This window comes from Astatotilapia calliptera, chromosome 1, assembly GCF_964374335.1.
Source record: "Astatotilapia calliptera chromosome 1, fAstCal68.1, whole genome shotgun sequence".
Classification (NCBI taxonomy): domain Eukaryota; kingdom Metazoa; phylum Chordata; class Actinopteri; order Cichliformes; family Cichlidae; genus Astatotilapia; species Astatotilapia calliptera.
Window position 1 is genome coordinate 6,863,072 of NC_137422.1, and position 23,870 is coordinate 6,886,941.

Consider the following 23,870-nt stretch of genomic DNA (forward strand, 5'->3'; position numbering starts at 1 on the left):
TCAAGCTTGGCCATGATCCTATTTTTCAGGTCAGTTCCTCTCGCACTCAACGATCCTTCTCCTATCGCACTTGGGGCTATGTACCCAATCTCGGGTGGGGGTGATGATATCGCCCCCCTGACCTGGCGTCCTGACTCCTCCTTGCCGTAGCATTTGTGTTGTACCTCGTCAATCTCTAGCTGTGAGAGCAGTCCCTTCTTTCGAATGTTGGAACACTGAGCTACTAGTTGTTTCGCTGTCATTGTGGATGTTGGGTATCGAAGAATCCATAGGTCCCTCATCCTATTCATGTAGCCCCTTCCGCCGGGGTTACTTGCGTAGTAGCATTCCAACAACGCTCTGTTTTCGTCTCTTGCCCACCGATGCCTTCTTGTTCCAGTAGCCCACTTTTCGTCAGGGTGCCCTGGTTCCTCAACACCTGACGCGGACCTTGTTGACTTCCAGATACAGACGGACAAAATGGTGGTGGCTAACCAACCATAGTGGTGGTAGACAAACAGAAGAAGACGGCCGTAGTGATCGATGTAGCGGTTCCGAATGACAGCAATATCAGGAAGAAGGAACACGAGAAGCTGGAGAAATACCAAGGGCTCAGAGAAGAGCTCGAGAGGATGTGGAGGGTGAAGGTAACGGTGGTCCCTGTGGTAATCGGAGCACTAGGTGCGGTGACTCCCAAGCTAGGCGAGTGGCTCCAGCAGATCCCGGGAACAACATCGGAGATCTCTGTCCAGAAGAGCGCAGTCCTGGGAACAGCTAAGATACTGCGCAGGACCCTCAAGCTCCCAGGCCTCTGGTAGAGGACCCGAGCTTGAAGGATAAACCGCCCGCAGGGGCGTGCTGGGTGTTTTTATGTATATATATATATATATATATATATATATATATATATATGTATATATGTATATATGTATATATATATATATATATATATATATATATATATATATATATATATATATATATATTTAGTCTGTGAACTGTGACTATTTTATTAATATTTTGCTCTTTACTATTTTGTTCTACTGTACCATTCTGCTGAGTGACTGTCTTCTGCTCATCAAATACATTTCATTGCAATGTTGACCCAGTGCTAACTTGCATATGACAAATAAAACTTAAAACTGAAGTGTTAAACATATTGTAACGTGCGGTGGAGATGAAGCCAGCCGCCTACAGCCAGATGCCGGACATTTATTAAAGGACTTTCTCTGCACAAAGCATGAACTGTTTTTATTGGAAAATTACAAGACCAAGCAATATGAAAAAAGTGTACTTAAACAGTGTGGCCTTAATCTATCGCAGAGGTGTGCAGGTGGATAGCGAATGAGCAACAGCTTTTGACTTTCCAAAAGTACTCATTTATTTACAATATCAAAAATAAAAGTGCTACCTCTACCACACATTACACGAGAGCACACACGGGAGCATCCATTACAGGAGGAGTGCGAAGAAGAACAAAAAGGGGATGACACACCAGTCATGAGACAGGAGGCGCCACCATGTGGTGATACACTGCATTACAATAGCAACTATTACATAGTCCCCCTGGTGAGAAAAAGGCTGTCCTCAGCCGTACACAGCTGAAAAAGCACACACCGCACCTAACAGTACCCTATACATAGAGGTTACAGCTAAGATTGGTGCACACACACAGGGCAAAAGACCATTTAAAAATGAAATTGGTGAAAATAAGACGAATATGTACAGTGGAAAATCAGTTTCCTTAGATTTTTCACTTTTTTTTTTTAAGTAAATGCCAAGAATGAATCTTAACACACTAAAGAGCCATAAAACTGGATTAAGTAGAGCAAACAGAAACATCTTGACTCAAAATAGCAATGCAACAAGACAGCATCAAACAGGTTTAACCAAAACATTTCACTTCAGATCAAGCCTGGTTGTGTGAAAATCATTAGTCCATCTTTTGTTGCTCCAGCCAGACGTAACTCTGGGGCAACGTCTGGCCGTGAAATTATAATGTCCACCAGCAGCTGGGTGCTGGACAGATCTGGGTGAAAGACTGTCTGAAACAGCTCCCACACCAGAAGAAGAGTCAATGTCCGGTAAATCAAAGGGGAATGGCTCAGAGTCAATGTCAGTGTCTGCAGGGCGGCCAGGGTGGGTCTGAGAGTCAGAGTTCAGATCCCCTGCGGTCTCTCTCCCAGCAGGTGATGAAACAAAATGTTCTTTGGAAATGAGAGAGTCCCAGGTATGGAACGGTTGCATGTTCACAACATGATAAACACCTGCATCCACACCGGAGTCCACCCAAGTGAGCTTGTAATTAACATCACTGAGTCTCTGAGATACACACAATGGTCCCTGAAACAGTGGTGCAACTTTAGCAGTAAAGTTAGACTGAGCATCTGACCTGGGGTGCCTCTTAACTCTCAAAAGGTCACCAACACGAAACGTGGCATGTCGATGTCTCAAGTCATAGTAATGTTTTTGTCTGTCATGGCTATAGTCCAGAGCTGCTTTGGCGTGGTCATGAGCTTCCTGCAGGGAGGCTCTCAGAGTCTCAGGGTAAGGCACACCCAGTTCATCAACACCTGCTGTAGAAGGCTGAGTGATAAGGTCAAGCGGGGTGTCTAACTCACGACCATAAAGCATCATGGCAGGAGTCATACCTGTCCTGTCATGGGGGGCGGTACGCAGAGCAAAGCAAATCTGAGGGAGAAACTTGTCCCATGATGTGTGCTTATCACCTACATAAGCGCGGATTGCAGTTTTCAGAGTCCGGTTGACCTGTTCAGTAGCATTTGTCTGAGGGTGATATGCCGTAGTGAGTCTGTGCACCGAGCCTAAGGCAGAAACAACATGTTCAAAAAGCTCACTCACAAAAGGAGACCCTCTGTCAGAAATCACGTAAGTGGGTGTACCATGTCTAGCAAAAATGTCAGTGACGAATTTACCAGCTGCTACCTGAGATGTAGCTTCTTTGACAGTGCTGGCTTCAACCCATTTAGTCAACAAACACGATCAAATAAGCATTACCAGTGGGGGTGCGGGGAAGTGGCCCAACAAAATCCACACCCACATACTCCCAGGGTTTCTGGGGGACAATGGGAACCATAAGACCAGCTGCTTTTTTCTGACTTGGCTTGGTGAGTTGGCACACTGAGCATGAAATCACATAGCGTTTCACATCAGCTGCCATTTTGGGCCAGAAAAACCTAAAACGCAGTCTAGCCAATGTCACACCCAAGTGACCTGCTGTGGAGTGGTCGCGGTAGTAGTCCAGCAAGGTGCCTCTCATGGAAGTAGGGGCAAATAGTTTCAGCTCTTTCAAAGGGTGCAAAGGACATGTGGACTTGGGTTCTCTGTAATACAAAAGAGAGTCATACACAACATACTGTAACAAGGTGGCACTGTCCGAGCTGTTCAGAGAGTCTGCTTCAATGTCTCTGAGGAGTGGACCTGTGACATGATCGTCTAACTGCAGCTGTCTCAATTGTGAACGGTCAGCCAGAATGACGGGGGGCAGAGTACGAATGTCCAGGCTGCCCATAACAGCATGATCTGGTAAAAGATCAGTCGGCCTGTCACAGGTCAGAGGCAAAGGGTTGCGTGACAGTGCGTCGGAAACTTTGTTTTGTGCACCCGGTTTGTGCACTATTGTGAAATCAAAGTCCTGCAAGCGAAATGACCAGCGGGCGAGTCGGCCCGTTGGGTTTTGACGAGACATGAGCCACCTGAGACTGTTGTGGTCAGTGAAGATAGTAACATGAACACCTTCAACATATGGGCGGAAGTGTTCCAGGGCCCATATCACAGCAAGGCACTCCTTCTCTGAAGTGCAGTAGGGTAGTTCAGCTTTGTGAAGGGAGCGACTAGCAAAAGCCACAACATACTCACGACCCTTGTCATTCTTTTGCATCAACACTGCCCCAAGACCCATGTCACATGCATCAGCGTGAATGGAAAAGGGGGGGTTGAGGTCTGGGAATGACAGGATCGGGGCTGATGTGACATGGTCCTTCAAAGTGTCCATGGCCCTTCGACAGCTGTCATCCCAGTGGAAAGCATTGTCCTTTCTGGTGATGGCGTGAAGAGGTTCAGCATGGCAGGCATAATTCTGAATGAAGCGCCGATAATAGCCAGTCAAGCCAAGGAACTGACCGACGTGTTTCACCGAGGTTGGGGTTACAAACTCCTTAACCGCCTTTACTTTGTCTGGATCGAGCTTAACACCTGATGATGTGATGCGGTACCCGAGAAAGGTGAATTCATCGAGGCAGAATTGGCACTTTTTGAGCTTTAATGACAAGCCAGCAGCCTAGAGTCTGCCCAGCACCTCCTCAAGATCCACCAAGTGCTGTTCAAAGGTAGGTGAGGCGATAACAATGTCATCCAGGTAGACTGCGCATGTTTTGTAAATGAAGCCAGCAAGCACAGAGTTCATGAGTCTCTGAAAAGTTGCAGGTGCGTTGCAGAGCACAAAAGGCAGCACCCGAAACTGAAAGAGACCCCAGTGAGAGATGAAGGCAGTTTTAGGCTTCGAGTCCTCTGCTACCGCAACCTGCCAATAGCCTTGCGCTAAGTCCAATGTCGAGACAAACTTTCCCCGTGCCAGAAAGTCCAAAGACTCATCTACACGAGGCAGGGGATAAGAGTCTTTTCAGGTAACTTGGTTGAGCCCTCGAAAGTCCACACAAAACCTTGGTTCCGCGGCAGCTCTATTTACAATGACTACAGGAGCTGCCCAAGGGCATGTGGAAGGTTCAATGATGTTGTCCTTCAACATTTGTTGCACTTGTTTGTCAATCACACGTTTCTTAGCAGGTGATGTGCGGTAGGGTGGGAGATTGACAGGTGTTGCATTGCCAGTCTCTATGGCGTGCTCAGTGAGAGCCGTTCGACCAAGTTGACCATCAAACAAGGAGCTAAACTTGCTGAGCAGATTGAGTAAAGCATCCTTGTTGTTCTCTGAGAGACTTGCTTCAGACAGTTTGGCTGTTAAGTCTGAGCGAATCAAGTCCAAAGACATCAGTGTTCCAGGTGAATGTGAGTAATCATTTTGAAGGTCCTCTTCATTGTCTGCGAGTGGGCAGGGGATGTCCTCAATGTAGACTGTTCTAGTGGGAATGTGAATAGAAACAGAAGCTCTTGCCATAAAATCCATTCCCAGAATGAAAGGAGAGGACAAATCTGGTATTATTGCAAAACGCTGGTAAAGGTTTTTGTTCATGAATCCAATATTGAGCCAAATAGCACCGTCAGGGATACAGGGCGCATTATTGGCGAGGTTAACTGCAGGACAATTCCACTCACTTGTTTTTCTAGGGTAAGAGTCATTTACTTGAATGAGATCTGTTCGTACAGCTGAGAGGGAAGCACCCGTGTCGAGGGTAGCATCCACAGATGAAGCATTGAAGTTCACTTTCGTTCTTAGTGGGGTATTCCAGTGGACTTGTGAAAAATTGTCTTCCAAGTATCCAAGACTGTGTCCACCCTGTAGTGAATCGGGCGTGTGAGGCTCCGTTAGTAACTGGGGGAAGGTTGGCCTCTGTGAAATGTCCTCCCCTCCTGTAGTTTCCTGACTGCCTGTATTGTGGCTGGAATGTGGTGCTGCTTAATTCCACCTTTTCATGGCCAGGGTCAGATGGGCCAGGTACCAGCAATGGCTGGACTGGGCCATGCCTAGCGGTGTTTGAGGCTCGTTGTGGCAAATGAGGTTGGGTGTTACAGTTTGGGCAGGTGCGTGTAGTGAACCCTGGCTGAGAGCATTTGAAGCAGTAAGGTTCAGGCTTATAGTTGTCTTTGCCACATAAAGCAGGCTGTGGTCTTTGTGGTCACTGAGTGAAGCTCATGAACACGTAGCAGCAGGTCCATTACAGAAGTGACATTAGCACCATACAGGGCAACTCTGTATTTTTCAAGAGCATGTTTACTAATTAGGTCGATTCTGTCTTTTTCAGGTGGAGGACTCTTCAGTTTGTCAAACTCACTCAACATGTGAGCAACAAAGGTTGGGAGCGGTTCGTCCTGAGCCTGAACATGATCCAAAATTCCTCTCAGGATGTGTTCTTGGTTGTCGGAGGGCAGAAAAACTGTCTTAAACAGTTGACAGAATTGAGCCCATGATGTGATGTGGGAGCTCAATGCCTTGAACCATTTCCCGGGCTCTTTTGCAAGAAAGTGTGGCAGTTCGTTTAGCAATTGCCCATCGGTTAGGTTCAATGAGGCTTTGTATGTGCCAACTGCATTTAACCAGTCCTCAGGTTGCACTTTGCCGTCCCCAGCATACACAGGAGGCTCCAGTTTGACGTGATGTAAAGCTGCCGCAATTACTCTGGAAGTGCTGCTGAGCTCAAGTGAGTGAGATGGGAGGAAAGGATTTGTAGGTTGAAATGGGTTGCTGGCCAGGAATGGATTGGTACTGTTGGTGGGTTCAGTTTTGTCCCTCGCAGGAACATGAGGTATCGATGTGGCCATTGGGAAAACAGGAGACTGTGGGACAGCAGGAGGGGGAGAATTCCCCGTTGTGAGTTGGTCCCACTGCTTTAGTAAACTCTGCTGTATGTTCAGTGAGTCACGTGAACAATCACTAAGCTTATTCACTTCAGTTCTTAACTCCACCACTTGTTGGCTAAGGCTAGGAGTCACATTTTCAACTATCTGGCACATAGGTAACGAGGTAAGTTCCATGTCTGAGTCAGAGTCGTCTGGGTAGTGTGCCATTGCGATTTCAAAAAAAAATTAAGCCGCTCCAGGGCACAGCGCAGTTATTGATGTAGCAGTAAAAGAGTCAGTTAGGTCAGACTAGAAAGACAAAACTGCAAAAATGCGTTCAAGATTAAATTTAGAAAAACCACAAATAAAATTTCGCCCAACAACTGAAATTAGACTGGAGTGATCAGAACCATGTTATTACAATAGCGTGGAAGTGGAGTGGGTAGGGGTGAGCTGCCGTTTCTTTTGATCACCCATTTTCTCCTGTTTTGAATTAGTTAAGGAGGTTAGACTCTGTCTTTATTTTTGACTTTGTTTTGGTAAGGTCAGGGGTGCAAGATTTGTGTAGATTTGTTTTTGTTTATTATTTTGGCCTTGGCTCACCCTGAAGTGTTGACACTCCCGTTTTGTTGTTCCTCTTTTTTTTCACTTTGTAAATAAATCACATTATAAAGAACGGATTTGTTTCCTGTGGCTGCTTGGGTCTTGTAATATTTGCAATGCAGTGAATTGCCGAATATCCCCACCCCATCTTTTAAAACTGAGTGATAGTTAGTTATTAATTTCAGGTATCAGAGCTCAGTATTCAACAACCAGCATCCCAGCACAGTTTCACATAAATAAGTATATTGACAATACTATCTCATAGTTGCTACACTGTGCGGCACAATACTGCCTCTGGTGGTAAATTCTATATCTATACTTTCAGAGGCAAAAAAGATTGTCATACTAATTTATTAATCACAACTTTATGATTGAGTCGCTAACCATATCATTATAGTGGACAACTAATTAGCCAGGTAACCATGCATGTTTTTTCTGTATTGCATGGCTGTGATGTAAACAACAATTAAATGTGGGTTACAAACCAGTGACCCCAGTCCAGCTGATGTCCACCCGGATGACTAAGTTGCTGTAAATAAAAGTTACCACCTTTCTTCAGGTAGAGGTGGCCTTCAGCTGCCTGTAGGGGCGGCACCTCCGCCATCTCAGGTGGCATGGAAACCCCCCCATCTGCCATTGCAACACACACTGCAGGAAACATTTTTATTTTTGGAGTAGCCACGGCCACTGTAGCTTGCTCCCCAAGGCTCAAATTCACTTCAGGACGGGACGGCCCTGTGGCACCCTGAGCTGGGATTAACAAGCAGAGAGCAGTTGGTCCTGACAGCCACTCACTGAAGGTAAACCAGTCAAACTCAGTGTCTGTTTGATTGACAAGCTGGTGGTTCTTTAACATATTCCTGGGATTTGATAGCAACAAGTGCACGATGTGAAATCTTAAACGCATGATGCATATCAGACATAATATCCGTGAGAAGGAAAGCTTGCAATGCAAAGTTTAAAATGAACTTTTCAGCAGTTTTGTGCTATGACAGCAAAAATCAAAGCACGAACCAGTTTTCAATCAAAACTGTGCAACAACAGATTTATTCTTGTCTAAATTAATTCTTCAATTATTTTCTTACACAAAAATGTTGTTTGCTTTGCAGTTTGACCAATAAAACACAAACAACATCTACCTAACACTTAACACTTCAGGTAAGTGTTTCGAATATGTGCAGCACTCTGATAACAATTGTCATGCTCGGCCTCCATTTTGCCTAATTGAGCTCTTTAAAGATTGAGGTCATGACACAGTTTGAATGCAAGCAGCTAATCTTATACTTTCCTCTTTTGAGTTGCTGCTCTGGAGACCTCCCACGTCCAACCCCAGAGCCTTAAAAGGGGGTCTTCTTGAGTGTCAGCTGGCCTTCTTGTCACTGTGACAGCAGGAGTCACTTTGACAACAGGGGTTCATGATAAACATTTGCAGAAGACCTTCCAAATATCCAAGGGTGTTAAAATTTGAAGGTGGGGCAGAAGATTTCACAGAAGATTTGCTACAATTAATGTATTTAAAGGAAATCAAGCTCATGTAAGGGCTAAACGTCTGATGCTTTCTTCGGACCAAACTGGTGCAAGCAGGACAATAAAAATTTAAGAAAAATCATCACTTCGAAACATGAGGCTAAGCTCACACTGGGAGCAACTCAGAGGATTTGGCCCTGGGATTAATTTCCAGCAGACTGAGGCTGTTTCAGTGAGTGCAGGACAGCAGGCAGCAGGTGCTCGGTGTCAGGATGTTTGCTCTTATTTCCCTAAGACTAAAATTAGAGTGCAGACATTTTCTGCAGCCACCCAAAGATACTCCAGAGTTCAGGAGGAAAGGGAACGATTCAGCTCATACTCAGCAGCACAGACTGCTTGAGTCCACAACAAAACAACATTATATCCAACTGAAACTAAGCCGGTTTCAAGCCGGAGTTCAACTTTGTAGAGTAATTCTCTTTCATTTGCGTCTTAAATTTGCTTCTTTTATAGGTATGTCTGATAATCATGGTTTTAGGCTTTGACCTCTAATTCTGTTTGGTAAGGTGTGGCTTAGACAGTATAGTAGATAATCCGTGAAATGCTGTATTTGTAGATCTATCCTCAGTTGTTCTCTTTGTGCCAAAGTTTCCTATGCTGAACCTAAAGTTGCCCCTGATGGCTCCTGTTGCCATTGTTGTGTGAATGACTGTATGAACAAACACATTGTAAAACACTCTATACAAGCACAAATGCTAAAAAGTTGTTATGTAGGTGAGGACACTTTACCATTTGTGCCATCAGTGGTTGATCATTTTCAGCCGAGTTTACTCCCTCTCACTTTTTAAAACTTTGGTCATGGACTCAAAGCTACCACCCCTCTCCTCAACATGAATCTGGTCACCCTCCTGTATGTGTCAGTGAGCTTCCTTGGGTTTACTTTTATTTGGTACAGAGGCCATTTTTAAATCCTGCAGTCTTCTTGAGACACTATTTTTAGTAGCAGTTTGTCATCCTTTCAAAGCAGTCTTGCCTTAAGGAAGGACTTTACATGCCTTTCTATTTCAAATAGTGACACTTCTTGTAACTGTGCAGCATCTTCAGGACCCAATTAAAAGTTATGAAACCTGCTAATGAGCCTGCTGTCATATGAGCTCATAGTTTCCCAAACCTAGCTGAAAACTTGGCCTGGAGCCCATCCGCAGAGGTTAAATCAGTAAATCTAGCATGCAGATGAATTCTGGGCACACAGCAAAAGATTTTAAGTGCACCTAAGCAGCAAATCAATGAATGCAAAAGAAGAAAATTATAAACAGATAAAATACCATAATCAATCATCAGCACTCAGTGTAACTGAATTTATTTATCTGTAGTCAAAGATGTATTAAGTTCCATCAGATATCATTCACAGAAAAATATAGTATAAACAGAGATAGGACCTACTTTTTGCTTCACTACATTTTGCAATATTACAACAAAGTGCCACAAGAAACAGAAAATTTAAGTACTTTCCCCAACCTAAAGGCAGAAATACAGAGAATTGTCAAGTGATAGTGGCATTGTACTTTCAAAATCCAACATGCGTTTTACAAATCTTCATAGAAGTGGCCAACTGTGAAGGAAAAAACAAACAAACATTATTAGCATTTACACTTGTAGAATGAATTACCTTTATCAAACACCTATTATCTCTAATTAATGAAGATAGGTTGCTCATAATATTTCTGGCACTTCATGTGTACATTTTGTGTCAACTTTGTTGTGGAACAAAAACAACATTTGCAGCTGTGCAGCGACTGAGATTATCATGCATTGCAACATCTCATAAAAAAAAACAAAAAAAGCTGCTCTGAAGACTTAATAGTCTATTTCTTAAGCCTTAAAAGGGAATTCCAAAACCTTTTTCATCATCAGTGTGTTTAGCAATGGTGATGTCTAACATCATCACAAAAGTATTTGTTTGATGTTTTTATAGAGTTAATTTCTTTTTTGAGGAAATGTTGTCTTTGTCTAATTACAAATATTGACTAAGCAAACTAGTCTTAGTCAGAACTCTTCTTTTGCATTATTTAGACTAATCCATCATCTCTCACTGACGTATGTCACCTGTTTTGTAGTGTGAAATGCTGATGGAAATCAACTACAGCAACGGGCTGGAGTCTGACCTTTCCCAGCCATATCCTCCGCCCTTATTGCCAAAGCCGGGAAAAGACAACGCAAGACTTCAGAAACTCAAGAAGAAGAGAGCCAAGAAAAAAGGCAGCCTCACACAGACGCCAATCCCCTTTCGCTCCTGTTTGTCGCCTGTCAACGAAGCAAGCACAGACCTCGAACACAGCGACCAGTCTAGCCCACCAAAGACACCAGATTCAGTCTACATTGCTGATTCATCTGTTTTTGGTTTTCCCTTTGGTTCCCTTTATAGTTACTCTCCATCTGCATTCCCTCATTCTCAGAGTATCTCGTATGGCCAAACTGGTGGCTTCCCTCCTCAGCCCCTTGCAGCTCAGATCAGGACAGTAGACGAGCAGGTAGCTCCGCTGTATGAGTGCTCCTCTTTCTTATTTGACGATGCTACTCCTTTTACAATGCCACCTTTGAGTCCACCAGCCCTCTTGCCACCCGATAAGCCTAAAACGTCACTTCTTTCTTCTACTGTCAATGTAAACATGACACAAAATTCCCATGGGTCAGCCACAACAGTCCCTCCAGTCACTATGTTGCAGTCCAGCCCTAAAATATCAACTCATGGCTTGACCCTCTCCCCAGCTGCCACCCACTATGGCCCAGACCTGGCACCTCCTCAAGCTGCAGAACAACCTTCTGTTCCAGTGCTGAGATCAATTTACAACAGTCACACACAACCTTTTATTTCGAGCCAGAGGGAGAACGATACTGGTTCAAAGGACAACCCTCAGAGCCAGATATCGTCTTGGACCGCCAGACCTACCAGTAATAGCCACTTTGTTCCAAGCCACATGTCTCCTGAAGTAACCGCCTCAAAAATATCACTTGTTGAAGCAGTGAAAGAGCCAAAGCCTGAAGTCACACAAACTAGGATTTATACATCAAAGGCAACATTTTATGAAATTTCTAAACCTTCCTCCATCCAAGACCTCACAGCAATACATTCAGCTTACCATGGTGCACAATTATCTGCCACATTCAAGGAGAAAACAGCTGTGTCAGTGGTGAAAACAGAGGAGAACACATCATTTTCTAGGACACAGCATGGAAGACCCAAGACTCCCTCTTGCATGCCAAATCGAGTATCCACACCCATTTTTGAAATATCAAAACCTAACCCGCTTTTATTTGCCGCAAGTCCTGCATTCAGCTCTTCTGAAGATATGCAAGTACCTGCTCTCCCCAAGGAGGCTCCAAGACACAATTCAGTGATTCACACTAGTGCTATAAGTAAACCCCCAGCTGCCACAGAAGAACAAAGGCAGACTCATAATAATAACATGTCTGCTTTCAAGCAAGCCAGCAATTACAAAGAGGTAGACATTCATACCCAGAGGAGTTCTATAAATTTAAGTGTTGGCAGTTCAGAGCTGTGCCATAGAGAGAAAATGACTGTACCTAACATCCCCATGGTCAAACCAACACCAACAGGACTTGTCACTCCAAAACAAAATGCAGGACACTTTTCTGGAAATGAAGCTTTGTCTTTGCCAAAGATTCCATCATTTCTTTACGTGCCAAAGACTCCTAACCCTACACCAGTGACATCAGTCCAAATACCACCGTGTTCCAGCCCAGTGTCCACCACCTATCGCCCTCCTGTCATCGAGGCACGCAAGTCTTTGACATCACTGCTGGAGAGTCAAATGTCATTAGCAAATTCAAAGCCCAAATCACGATCTACATATTATGGGCTGACTCCAGCTGAATATGCTGCCTATGGTGGAATTAGGACTATCACATCACATCACAGCCATGTATCCCCGAGGAATAATGAAAGCTTTGCCGATAAACTACACTCGGATGTATGCATAGATGGCTCAGATATCTCAAAGCCAGAAAAACAGCTCAATGGACATGAGGTTCTGCCCTCTTCAGTTCACAGTTTACAACCTGTGTCATCATCAAACAATTCTGAACATGCAGCTGAACAGATTATATCTTGTAGGAAAGATGTCTTTGAGGAAAATTGGTCTGAAGCTCACAGTAATGGAATGCAATCACTTAAAACATCTAACGTGGACACAGTAAAACCTGAGATTCCCCTTGGCTTGGCACAGAAAACAATACAACAATCCCCAAGTGATGTATCCACACCAAAAGCCTCATACTCTGAGGCTCCAATACCAATACCTAAAGCAGGTGAGGTACTCACACAAAGTGTGGCACAGTTTTCTGTAGAGGCAGCACTAAAATGCCTCACTGATAACAATGGTTTGTCAAGTTCTTCCTCAGCCTTAACTAAAATACATCTAAATGCAGAAACACACCCTGAAGCAAAACTGGTACATTTTATAGAAAATGGTTACAAGCCCAATAAAACACCTCCAGTTTCACAGACTAATAAAAGAGACCAGTCAGGAAAAACAGAGCTAGGCCCAGTCCAAACTTACGAAACTGCTGGTGGAGTCAGTTTGCCAAATGTCCAAATCAATGCCAAGCCCGAGAAAAACCTGTCCGACTGTGAAAACCCATTAGTTCAATCTCCTCCCACACAGACAGAGTCCAAATTCTCAGAAAGCGACATAATTAATGATGAGTTCAACTCAGGAATGCAGCAGTCCAACAAAATGTTGATTAAAATACCTGCCGAAGCCACACTACACAAACAAAGGGAAGATGTCAAAAAGCAAACTAAAGTGTCCACTAAGACAAACATTGGGAACATTATGCCTTTAATGGCCGAATGCATCCCTGATATATCAATCAGTGAGCCCACTTTTTTAAATATGCACCCTAAGAAGACAGTTATCACAGCCCCAAGATCTGTGGTATCCTATGGGCCTGTCACAGCATCTGTATGTTCTGCCGAGTATAGTATCTACACACAACCTGTAGCTGACCAAAGACCCAAATTTATACAACCACCCAAAGCAGAAATGCAGGTTTATACACATAATCAACCAGTTGAAAATAAGAGCTGTCTGCCCATGTTATCAAATATGTCTGTAAATACAGAACCAAACCCTCCTGCCCTACATACCGCCATAATTCAGTCACCCAAGATTTCAAACAAAAACCCTTTAAAATCAGACTCATTCAATGTGCCAGCAAAAGAGCCTCAAAAGCTTACAAATATTAGCAAAAATATAAACACACAGACTATAGAATCCAGTAATCAAAGTAATGTTGTTCAAGGGATACGTTTTTACACAAACTCTAGCAGAGTAATTGCTCAACAAGCAACTGAAATCGTTCTTAATACTAAAGATGGAGTAATATCAAGCCAAGCAAATACAGAACCCAAACTGACAAATTATATTAATACTGATGCTAACAGAGACAAAAACTCAGCAGTTGACAAAGTACATCCACAGGCCATCACTGAGAGAGAAGGTTTATTAACTGATAATATGGCAATAGAATGTCTTTCCACTACAATTTCCAAAACAGAAAACATGCAAGAAAATTGTGAGTTTGAAACAAAACAAGCTGCTCCTAGTCTTTCAAAAGGGACCACAGCGGTTAGCATACCCTTAAATGAAAACAAACTAGCCAGCAAACCAAATGCAAACTCTTTCACAGATGCAGTTCCACCAAGATTATTAAGAAATCTGGAGGCAATTCAACTGGAAAAGACACAGTCAAACAATTTCCAGAACAGCAATACTCAGTTTATTCCTCCTGCTGAAACCAAAGTCCCCAACAGGCTTAACATGGAAACTGCCCTGCCAATAACGGCAGATGCAGCAGTGAGTGGTAATCCAATATTTAATGCTTCACAAGCTGGTAAGCAAACATTGCCTCCTAGCCCTACAATGAGGCATATGATACCAAAAGGCCCTCAGATGAAAAATGACAGATCTGAGAGTCTATCTTCAATAAAGCCAGTCATGAATACTTCTCTTTGTGGCTCTGTTGATGGTAACCAGTTTGGCAAATCATCTGACACACCTGAACAACAAATTGCTACTAGAAACCATGTGAATAAACAAGTCTCTTCCAGCGAGCCAGTTATAAGCAATAAATCTTCAGCAACTCCACCTAGAAAACTGAAAAACTCTGAAATATCTATGGATACAACAACTTCCCTTTGTACTGTTCATACTGCACCATATTGCGCATCTATGGAGCAGCAAACTACACAACTGGCAAGATCTAGTCAAATTATTGGAAATAATGCTCAGACTGTGAATTCAGTGGGCTCTCAGACTCTACTGAAACAACTTAGTTCTGCCACTGAAACAAACAAATCAATAGAAACGAACATGTGTGTTGTAAATTCTCCTATAATCTCTTATGGTGCTTCAAATAAACAGCCTGCTACAAATTTTCAATGGTTCAATGAAGCCACCAGTAATTTAAAAGTCCCGCATAGCCCCAATACAGCAACTAAACCTTCCCCTCTACCAGAGAGAAGAGTGTGTAATACACCTAAACAATCATGTACTCCTACCATACCCCTGTCCCCTCAAAGCTCTGTGACGTTAAACCATGTGACAGAAATAAACCCCTCTACTACCATAATGAACGATCAGATAAACCCTCCAATTACAGCTTTTCAAAATAATACACCTACTAGAACCACCGAGCCATTTGCTATCTTAGAGAATACCTCAAAAACAGAAATAAAACCCCTTAGAACTAATAATACTTCAGCCACTGAGGTAAAAATAAACTCCCCAATTCAACACAATAAAATTTCAGCTCAAGATGTAAAACTCCCCCAACTAAGCACTGACGCTAGTATTCTCACCCATCACAGCTATTCTTCGCTGCTTAGTGGACCTAGAGCAGAAGCAAAACCTCCCATTAAGCAGGTCGGTCTTGGGTCTCCAAGACAGTCATCAGATGTACAAATAGAATCCTCAAAGTGTCCCCAGTATGTGGCTCAGGTTAGCTCACCAACTATTAGTGTTCATTCTATGACAGAGCAACTTGTAGAGAGCATTTCCCCCACAAATCCAGCAACAGATACTGTCATGAAACCACCCATGATTAAAGCCGATGTGATTGATTCTGCCACTCCTGCCTCTCTGCCTCAGGCCTCAATCTCAGTAAAAGCTCCATCCCCAAACAGAGGAACGTCACCGCTATCTCAGCAAAAAACTGGACTCAAAGGCAAGGATGTTCTCAAGTCCAAACCAGCTGCACCAACAGGAACCCCGATAGTCGAAGCCTCCACGAAGTCAGTGACATCAACTGCATCTTCAATTGCTGACAAGAAGCCTGTTGCAGCAGAAAAATCTCCTTCATCCAGTGAGCAGAAAGCAGCCCAGAAGCCAAAAGGCCTTAAGAGTAAGCTTAGTGGTTGGACACGACTGAAGAAGCACATGGTCGTTGAGCCAGAGGAACCCCAGTTTCCAGAGCCAGAGGCTAAACCTCAGGTTAATTCCAGTGGCAGCAATAAGAAAATAGAACAAATTGATAACAAGTTGACAGCAGACCAACATGATCAGGAGGTAGCTACGAACAAAGAAGGTCCTAAAGCACTGAAGATGTGGGATGCACTCCTCTTTCAGATGTTCTCCACTAAAGAGCGAATTATGCACCAGATCAACGCCAACAAGACTGATTCAGACAAGAAAAAGTCTGCTAAAGATAATCAGGCAGAGGTTCCTTCATTTGTCAATCGTCTCCCAATTTTACTGTACAGCCCTCGATTTGACGCCAGGAAGCTGAAAGAAGCAGTGGAGAAGCCACTCACAAAAATAGCAGCAGTGTTTGAAAGGGGGCTGATAAAACGGAAATCTCAGGAGGAAGAACGGAAGGACTTCAACAGAACAGCCAAAGGATTTGGTTCAACAAAAGCTGCAGATATGTAATGATGGAAATGATAATGATTTGAAAATTATATATCAAATCGCTAATTCATAACTCAATAGACAGAACACTGAAAGTGATTTGAAAAAAACAAACAAAAACAAAACATTGGCTGACTATTCTTGGAAAGGTGATGAAGGCTGCAAAATGACAGCAACGCTGCAACAAGTGTTTGACCCAAGGCTGGAACTTTGTCATTGCCGTGGTGTAGTTTAAAGTATAAAGGTAAAGAAAGTAATGAAAAAGTAAAGAAAAAAAGAAAAGAAATCCCTGCTACACAATAGATGTTTTCAAGTACTCTTAGTGGTGAAGAAGTGCAGGTTTACTTGACCAAAAAAGTAAACTTGACAAAATAAAACATAACGCAAAAAGGAGGAAAAATATTAAAGAAACACATTATAAAGTCTAAATCTACTTGCTTAAATTTTTCTTTTTTCATTTGATCGTGGGCTAGTTGGGAGTTTTAAATGCTTTTATTGTAGACTGTAGATTTGTTTGTTTTATTTGTAATGCTTGACCTTTTTCTATTTTTCTAAACAATTTAAAGCTTCTAGTATTCATTGCTGGCAGGCAGTTTATCTGTGTAATAAAAAGGGCTTTGACATTCCTGCAACAACAGGGCAGATGGATTTTGAAAGAAGGCACACTTCCTGAGACAAATGAAGATTCAACGTGTGGTCAGAATAAATGTAGGTTTCTGTAAGTCAGATATTGATGAGAAAAAAGTGTTGGTTTTCAAGCAAGGCAGGAAACAACAATCAGTGTATAGGTTGGCATACTGCAGAGGTGGGCATTAATGAAAAAATATTGTCTTAACTACAGGAGCAATGTTTATGGTTTTAGCCATGCTAGCAACTTTAGGACGTGGATAGACCATTCTTCCAATGGTACGGTGGTCTGTTGGGTGTTCTTGACCTAATATCTTCACCTTCTACGTAAAGAAGCAATATATTTTGTACTGATATCAATGCCCCTGTTAGAACACAACCAAATTATCGTTGTTTTTATCTGCCACAAATAGTCATGGTCAAGTCTGGGACTTCATTAGGTCCAAACTTTAGTTTGTCCAGTTCTCAGATACCAAAGTACCATACATAATGGCTTATTAATTAACAATAGCATGCTAGCATGCGAACACACTAGACTAAAATGATTATGGCTGTTAAGTGTTATGCCTGGTAAACTTGTGCTAGCTTTGTCACAATGTTATCAAAGCGTAAACACTGTTGTGCCTCAGTGCAGTCTGAGAGAGCTGCTAGCATGGCTCAAAACTTTTTTCTTTTTAATATCTTAATCATATATTGCTCAGGCTGGGGGCATCCCAGAATCAAATCCCTTTTCCATCACTCTTAATTCATAATGGTAAAGATTAGCTCCTCCATCAGCAAAGTCAGTTACACCAACAGTTGCCTCAATGTGCTTTCTATTGTAAGGTAAAAAAAAACCCTACAATAATACAACAATACAAAATGATACCTATGAAAGTAGATATTTTCCTGTATGAGCATGTTGGAGAATGATAGTTTCCACCAAACAATGATGATATGATAAACTATCTTCATCTAGTTTGATAGTTAAAACAACATGAACTGTTTTATTGGTGAGGATTAGTTTTCTGCATTGTTACAAATTGTTAAGGGCTTCTGACTAAATTGCAGGAAGGATGTATATATATAACCACTGGTAAATGATGATGACAGTAAATATGGCTGATGTAGGAAGACAAACTGAAGGAAAATGAGTGAAGAGTAGATTTGTGATATTTCACGTGTCTGTCTATAGGATTGTGCTGGACGGGATGCTGTTTTGTTTAAATCTTTCTCTTACATTACTGGGATTCAACATCTGTTTAGTTTGGGTTTTTTTCTGAGATCACCATTGTGATGTGGAATTTCTTCATTGAAGGGACTTAAATCACGTAATCTAAAAACAGACCCATTTATTATGCTGATGCTTAATATATCTTTGTGTGATTTTTAAAAATATATAAAGTTTTGTGAAACTGTTGGATTTTTCTTTTTTTTTCCCTTCTCTGAGGAAATACTGTGAAAGTTCCAAGTGGCGGCACATCAGAGAGGATAGCTCATTAGAATGTTCCACTGTTATACTTATTATTTTCAGCCCCTCCAAAGTCTTAACATTTGACTTCCCCGTTTGGTCAAAAACAGGGAAAGATCTTTTTTTTTTCTGATGGCAGTTTCCTGATGATGACAGTTTTGATGAAAAAAAATGCAAACAGGTAAAAATAGAGAAAATGTGACAGACTAATATAACACATTAGTTCACATTTGATGGTCAAGTGATTAATTCTGGAAATGGGCTAAAAAAAAGTTTCAGTGTGCATTTGAGCAAAAGCAACAAATCTTTTATTTGTTACTCAGACAATTGGGTTTAAGTAATTTAATTTCCAAATTTGAGTGTAAATATTGTTCAAGACTGAACCAATTTTAATTCTAACTTACATTTAAGATTCATACAGTAAAACCTTTAGCCAGTATTTCACATTTTAAAGTAAAAGTAAGGCTTTGGTATGTGGAAAAGCCATGGTTAAACTAACTGTAAAAGTACTTCCTCCCATTGCTCAAAAATTAAGCTAGATTATTTTCCATCAATATTCCACACATAGATTGTCTCATTTGAGCCCCGCCCACAATGTTATGACTTAGGGCTGGGCGATATGACCCAAAATTCATATCTCGATATATTTTAGCTGGATGGCGATATAAGATATATATCTCGATATTTTTTTTTAAGCCATAAAGTAAGAACAAAAAGAGAGTTCTTAGTCAAAGCTGTTTCCCAGATGTCACACAGGCACTTTTATTAACATACAGCACAGATGTACATGAAAAATTACTCAAAATTAAATTATGAGCATTCATTAAATAATAATGCTCCATAAATAAAAGAAAACAAGGTTGTTTTTGTGCTAAACAAAGAGCTCACAATTGTGCAGTCAAAATGTAAACTAAAAGACGCTGAGCGTAATAACAAAGACAGACAGATTTCACAGCTGCTCTGTTCCCAAGTTTTACTGTGTGACTGATAGCCTGGAGTTTGAAATCCGCTTCATAACCACGTCTCTTACAGGTGCCATTTATGGTCCTTATACACACACAATACGGTAATATTACGTTGATGCACAGTACGTATAACTCCGCGAAGCTCCTCGGTAGCCGTAATGCGCCGACAATCTATCAAGCGGTGCAGCTTACCAAAGTCGTACTCAAACATTTTTGACAGATTGCTGAGCGCCGTGTACCACATAAAATCGGTTCGCGGCCATCAAGCACAACCAGAATTCATACATAAGGCGCGCTATCAACTTTTGAGAGAATGAAAGGATTTTAGGGTTAGCGTGGTTAGCTCGTTAGCGCGGTTAGCTCATTAGCATGTTTAGCTCGTTAACACGTTGACGCCGTCCAGCCCCACGCATGGGGCGATGCGCAGTAACTCGTTAACGGAGATTTGCCGTGTCCGTCTTGTCGCTGCCTGCACGTGAAGCGATGGGGGAGGAGGGGGAGTTGTCTTCAGTGAAGGCGAGGCGGAGTAACGTTGCGTAGAGACAAAAGTGGACGAAAGGGAGGCAAACTTGCGGCTCCACAACTATAATTATAACGTAACATAGACTATATCGATATAAAGGATATTGTCACATCTTATATCTCGTATAAAAATATATCGATATGTTTTAAAAACTCGATATATCGCCCAGCTCTATTATGACTCTATAAGAATATTTAATCACTTTTTCCCTGATCAGCTATCTCTCGATTATTGTGTGTTTTATCGAGCTCTTCATCATTTTCTATTTTGTATTTTATTGAGCTCCTTTTCTTTCTCCTTTTTGCTTGTTTTATTTTTATTTATTTTTATTTTTAACTTTTCCAAGCTATTTGCTGTTTCATAAAATTGTACTGAGCTGGGTCATTTTTGACATTCTGGCTGCTACGACATGACAAGTGTCCAACATTTTCCATTACAATAGTGCATCGTATCTAATGTTAGCATTACTAGTTAAAGGATTCTCTCACCTGACTGGCAGTTTATGTCCTCACTGCATCCGCTGTCAACAGAAACCTTCTCATACTTGCCGTGACCTGTCACCACAAATTTATATCTTTTGCCAGTGGAGCTCTCCTGCAATTCAGTCGATAAAAGAATATTGATCAAGACAAACGTTTAAAAGTTTCTGTTCCGCTATCCTCCATGTGAGCGTGTACCTTTCCTTCTTTCCCAGACGATAACGTGTCTCCAAGGCTCTCCCATAAATTTTTCTTGTTTAAAACACCACCAGGGTTGATTTCCTGAAAACAGGAACAGTAAACAAACCACACTTTGGTATCTCTGTCTGAAAGAGCAACATGTAAAAGCTGCTGATGTTGCCATGAGGGGGCAGACTTTCACTGCCTAGCCTGCAAACCTGAGGCTGATTTACACCAGACAGAAGAGAAAGTGGGAAGCGAAAACTTCAAGTAGAAAAGAACAGAGAATGATGTGGACTGAAAGACTTTAAAGAATAAGAAATAGTAAGAAATTTAGAGAATAGAGGAAAAGCTGAAACTGTATGAAACTGACAATAATAATAAAAATAAAAATAAATAATGATAGGAACGGAATCATAGCTAATTTTAGAGATTTTTGTGAATCTGACAATAAATAAATAAGAACAACAACAAAAAAGACATTTTAAGGTCACAGGATGACGAAAAATCTTAAAAATGGGCTTTTTAAATTATATTGGCATGAAAGACTGCCATGTGGGAATAGCTGAGCACTCTTAATGTCAAGCACTATCAATGTAGAAAAAACAACAATGTGCATAGCAAAGCCTGGCAGTGAAAGCAGATGACACACACATGAAGAGCGGGGCAAAGTTTGATTTGCTCTTTTACCAAATACTCATGACATCATTCCCTTGCAGATGGCAGAATTCAACATTGCTTCTGAAATCAAACTTTTCTTCTTTTAAGGTTCACTATTTTGTACTTTATTTTGTATTCACTTTAAGGATTCACATTATATGAATCTTATTTATTTACTGATTTAGAGAGGTCTGAAGTCTGAGCTTTTGGTTTTATTTATACAAACTACACTGACCTCATGATACTTTGGGTATGTTTAAGTTGAGCATCCACTGCTATAGCAGTATATACAATGACAAAAAATATGAAATATGAAAAAATATGAGCAATGGGGTACCCTTTAAACAAAAGCTGATAGCAGCTGACACCGTGAACAGTGTGATACTTAAAGAGTGTGTTATAAGCAAGAAAATATTCATGTTCAGAGAAACATCCATTAAAGCAGAAGAAGTAGTTTTGTGTAAAAAGCACTAACCACTAGCTTGTTGAATAAGAAGTTTTTCTTTTTGCTGTGTGTGTGGGTTTTTTGTTTTTTTTTAACTGTGACAAAATCTGAACAAAAACATGCTCTTAGAACCATAGAAATCTTCCTGGGAGGATTAATAAACATGGAAGCAGAGGACATCATCCTGACATCCTGGTAAATGTTGACTTTTGAGCCACCCAAACCGACCGTATGAACAGCATGCATTAAAATCGTAAATTAAACTTTTGGTTTTGTATATTTTTAAAGTAGTTGTTGCCTTTCCATTTTTGGTTGGAAAAAGACATAAAGACTGGGCAAAATACCTGTTTAAAAACTGATGTAATCAATTTAATGTAATTCATGTAGAAATAATAATAATAATAATGATATGACTTACGGCTGGTTTGGAGGGGGAGCTAGATCTGCTTCCGTCTTCACTTCCTTTCACCCACTGGTTGATGAGATCAGCAACACCCACTTTTAGAGCATCTGCGTCCTGAGAGGAAAGTGAGAAACATCATGTATTACAGTAATATCAAAATCATTCCCCTAGGAAATCTTCCCTCCTGTTTTCTGTTTAAAATATATTATTTTGGAAATTATTGGAAACATAAAGGAACAACACCCCCCCCCCCCCCCCCCCACACACACACACACACAAGTTATGTTTCCATAAACCTTAGATGCTGTGATCGAGGTGGCATTTTGGTTCCAGGCGTCTCCGGCCTCAAACAGGTTCTTCTTGGATGCAACTGGTTCAGTGGGAGCAGTGAGATCAGTCACTGTCTGGCAGCCTGATCTGCCTTCCTTTGAGGAGAGCTGAGAAAAATAAGATGACAGAAAGAAAAGTAGAAAGGTTTAGGTCAGTTCTGAGAATCTAGTGAGAGAGTCACTGTGTGAGCGAGTAAAGGAGTGCTAGTTTGTAAAGCAACCAAATATTAGTGGAATTTTTTTTGCCTTCATTGTGAAACGATGATACTCTACACATACACAAAAATGAAAACTCATTTGCACAACAGACCAATTTCTTCTACAACACGGGACTCACGACGGGGGACATGGACCCGTACAAAGCGTGCGGAGGGTGGTGAAAGAGGCGAAGCAGCGCTACGGGAGGAAACTAGAGTCACAACTCCAACAGAGTGACTCTAGGAGCCTGTGGCGGGGACTAAGGACAATAACCGACTATAAAGCACCAACAACCGGTATGACGAACGCGGCCGTGACTCTGGCAGACGAGCTGAACACTTTCTATGCTCGCTTCGAGGCTGCAGCTAAGGACTCCAACAATGCTAGTGCTAGCGGCGCTAACGGCTGCAGACAGGAAGATACTGCCAGCACCGGAAACGTGCTCGTCATCTCCAAGCATGAAGTAAGGAGAGCCTTCAAAAGAGTGAACACCAGGAAAGCAGCAGGACCAGACGGCATCCCAGGTCGTATCCTAAGAGACTGCGCATACCAGCTAGCTCCTGTGTTCACTGAGATATTCAACATCTCTTTATCTCAGTCGGCGATCCCCACATGCTTCAAAGAGTCCATCATTGTTCCTGTCCCGAAGAAACCCCACCCTGCTCCTCTCAATGACTATCGCCCTGTAGCCCTCACCTCAGTAGTGATGAAGTGCTTTGAACGCCTGGTCAGAGACTTCATCATTTCTTCACTACCAGACACACTGGACCCACTACAGTTCGCTTACCGTCCAAATCGTTCCACAGACGATGCCATCTCTCATCTCCTCCAAACATCACTCACTCACTTGGACACTAGAAGGGGGAATTATGTTAAAATGCTCTTCATAGACTACAGCTCTGCATTTAACACCATAATTCCCTCCACACTCACCACCAAGCTGGAGCATCTGGGACTCAGCTCATCTATGTGTCAGTGGATCTCCAACTTCCTAACTGGCAGACCACAGGCAGTAAGGATGGGCTCAGCCTCCACCACTCTCAGCACTGGAGCCCCCCAGGGGTGTGTTCTGAGCCCCCTGCTGTACTCTTTGTACACATGACTGTGTGGCCACTACCAGCTCCACCACCATCATCAAGTTTGCTGACGACACC

At 42.1% G+C, this 23,870-nt stretch overlaps 1 protein-coding gene and 1 pseudogene across 3 annotated transcripts in view; both read right to left on the bottom strand.

Moving 5' to 3' along the window:
- Window positions 1-9,870: 9,870 nt before the first annotated feature.
- lsp1b (lymphocyte specific protein 1 b) overlaps window positions 9,871-23,870 on the bottom strand; it is a 61,901-nt gene continuing 47,901 nt past the window's right edge. For all 3 annotated transcript variants that reach the window (XM_080303610.1, XM_026155689.2, XM_026155610.2), the window contains 5 exons: window positions 22,486-22,626; window positions 22,205-22,303; window positions 20,700-20,783; window positions 20,511-20,616; window positions 9,871-10,138 (listed from right to left, as the gene is read on the bottom strand). In XM_080303610.1, coding sequence (XP_080159736.1) covers window positions 10,113-10,138; window positions 20,511-20,616; window positions 20,700-20,783; window positions 22,205-22,303; window positions 22,486-22,626 — 456 coding nt within the window. In that variant the 3' untranslated portion in view covers window positions 9,871-10,112. The remainder of the gene's footprint in view (window positions 10,139-20,510; window positions 20,617-20,699; window positions 20,784-22,204; window positions 22,304-22,485; window positions 22,627-23,870) is intronic.
- On the bottom strand, window positions 15,631-17,572 carry LOC145429839 (uncharacterized; annotated as a pseudogene).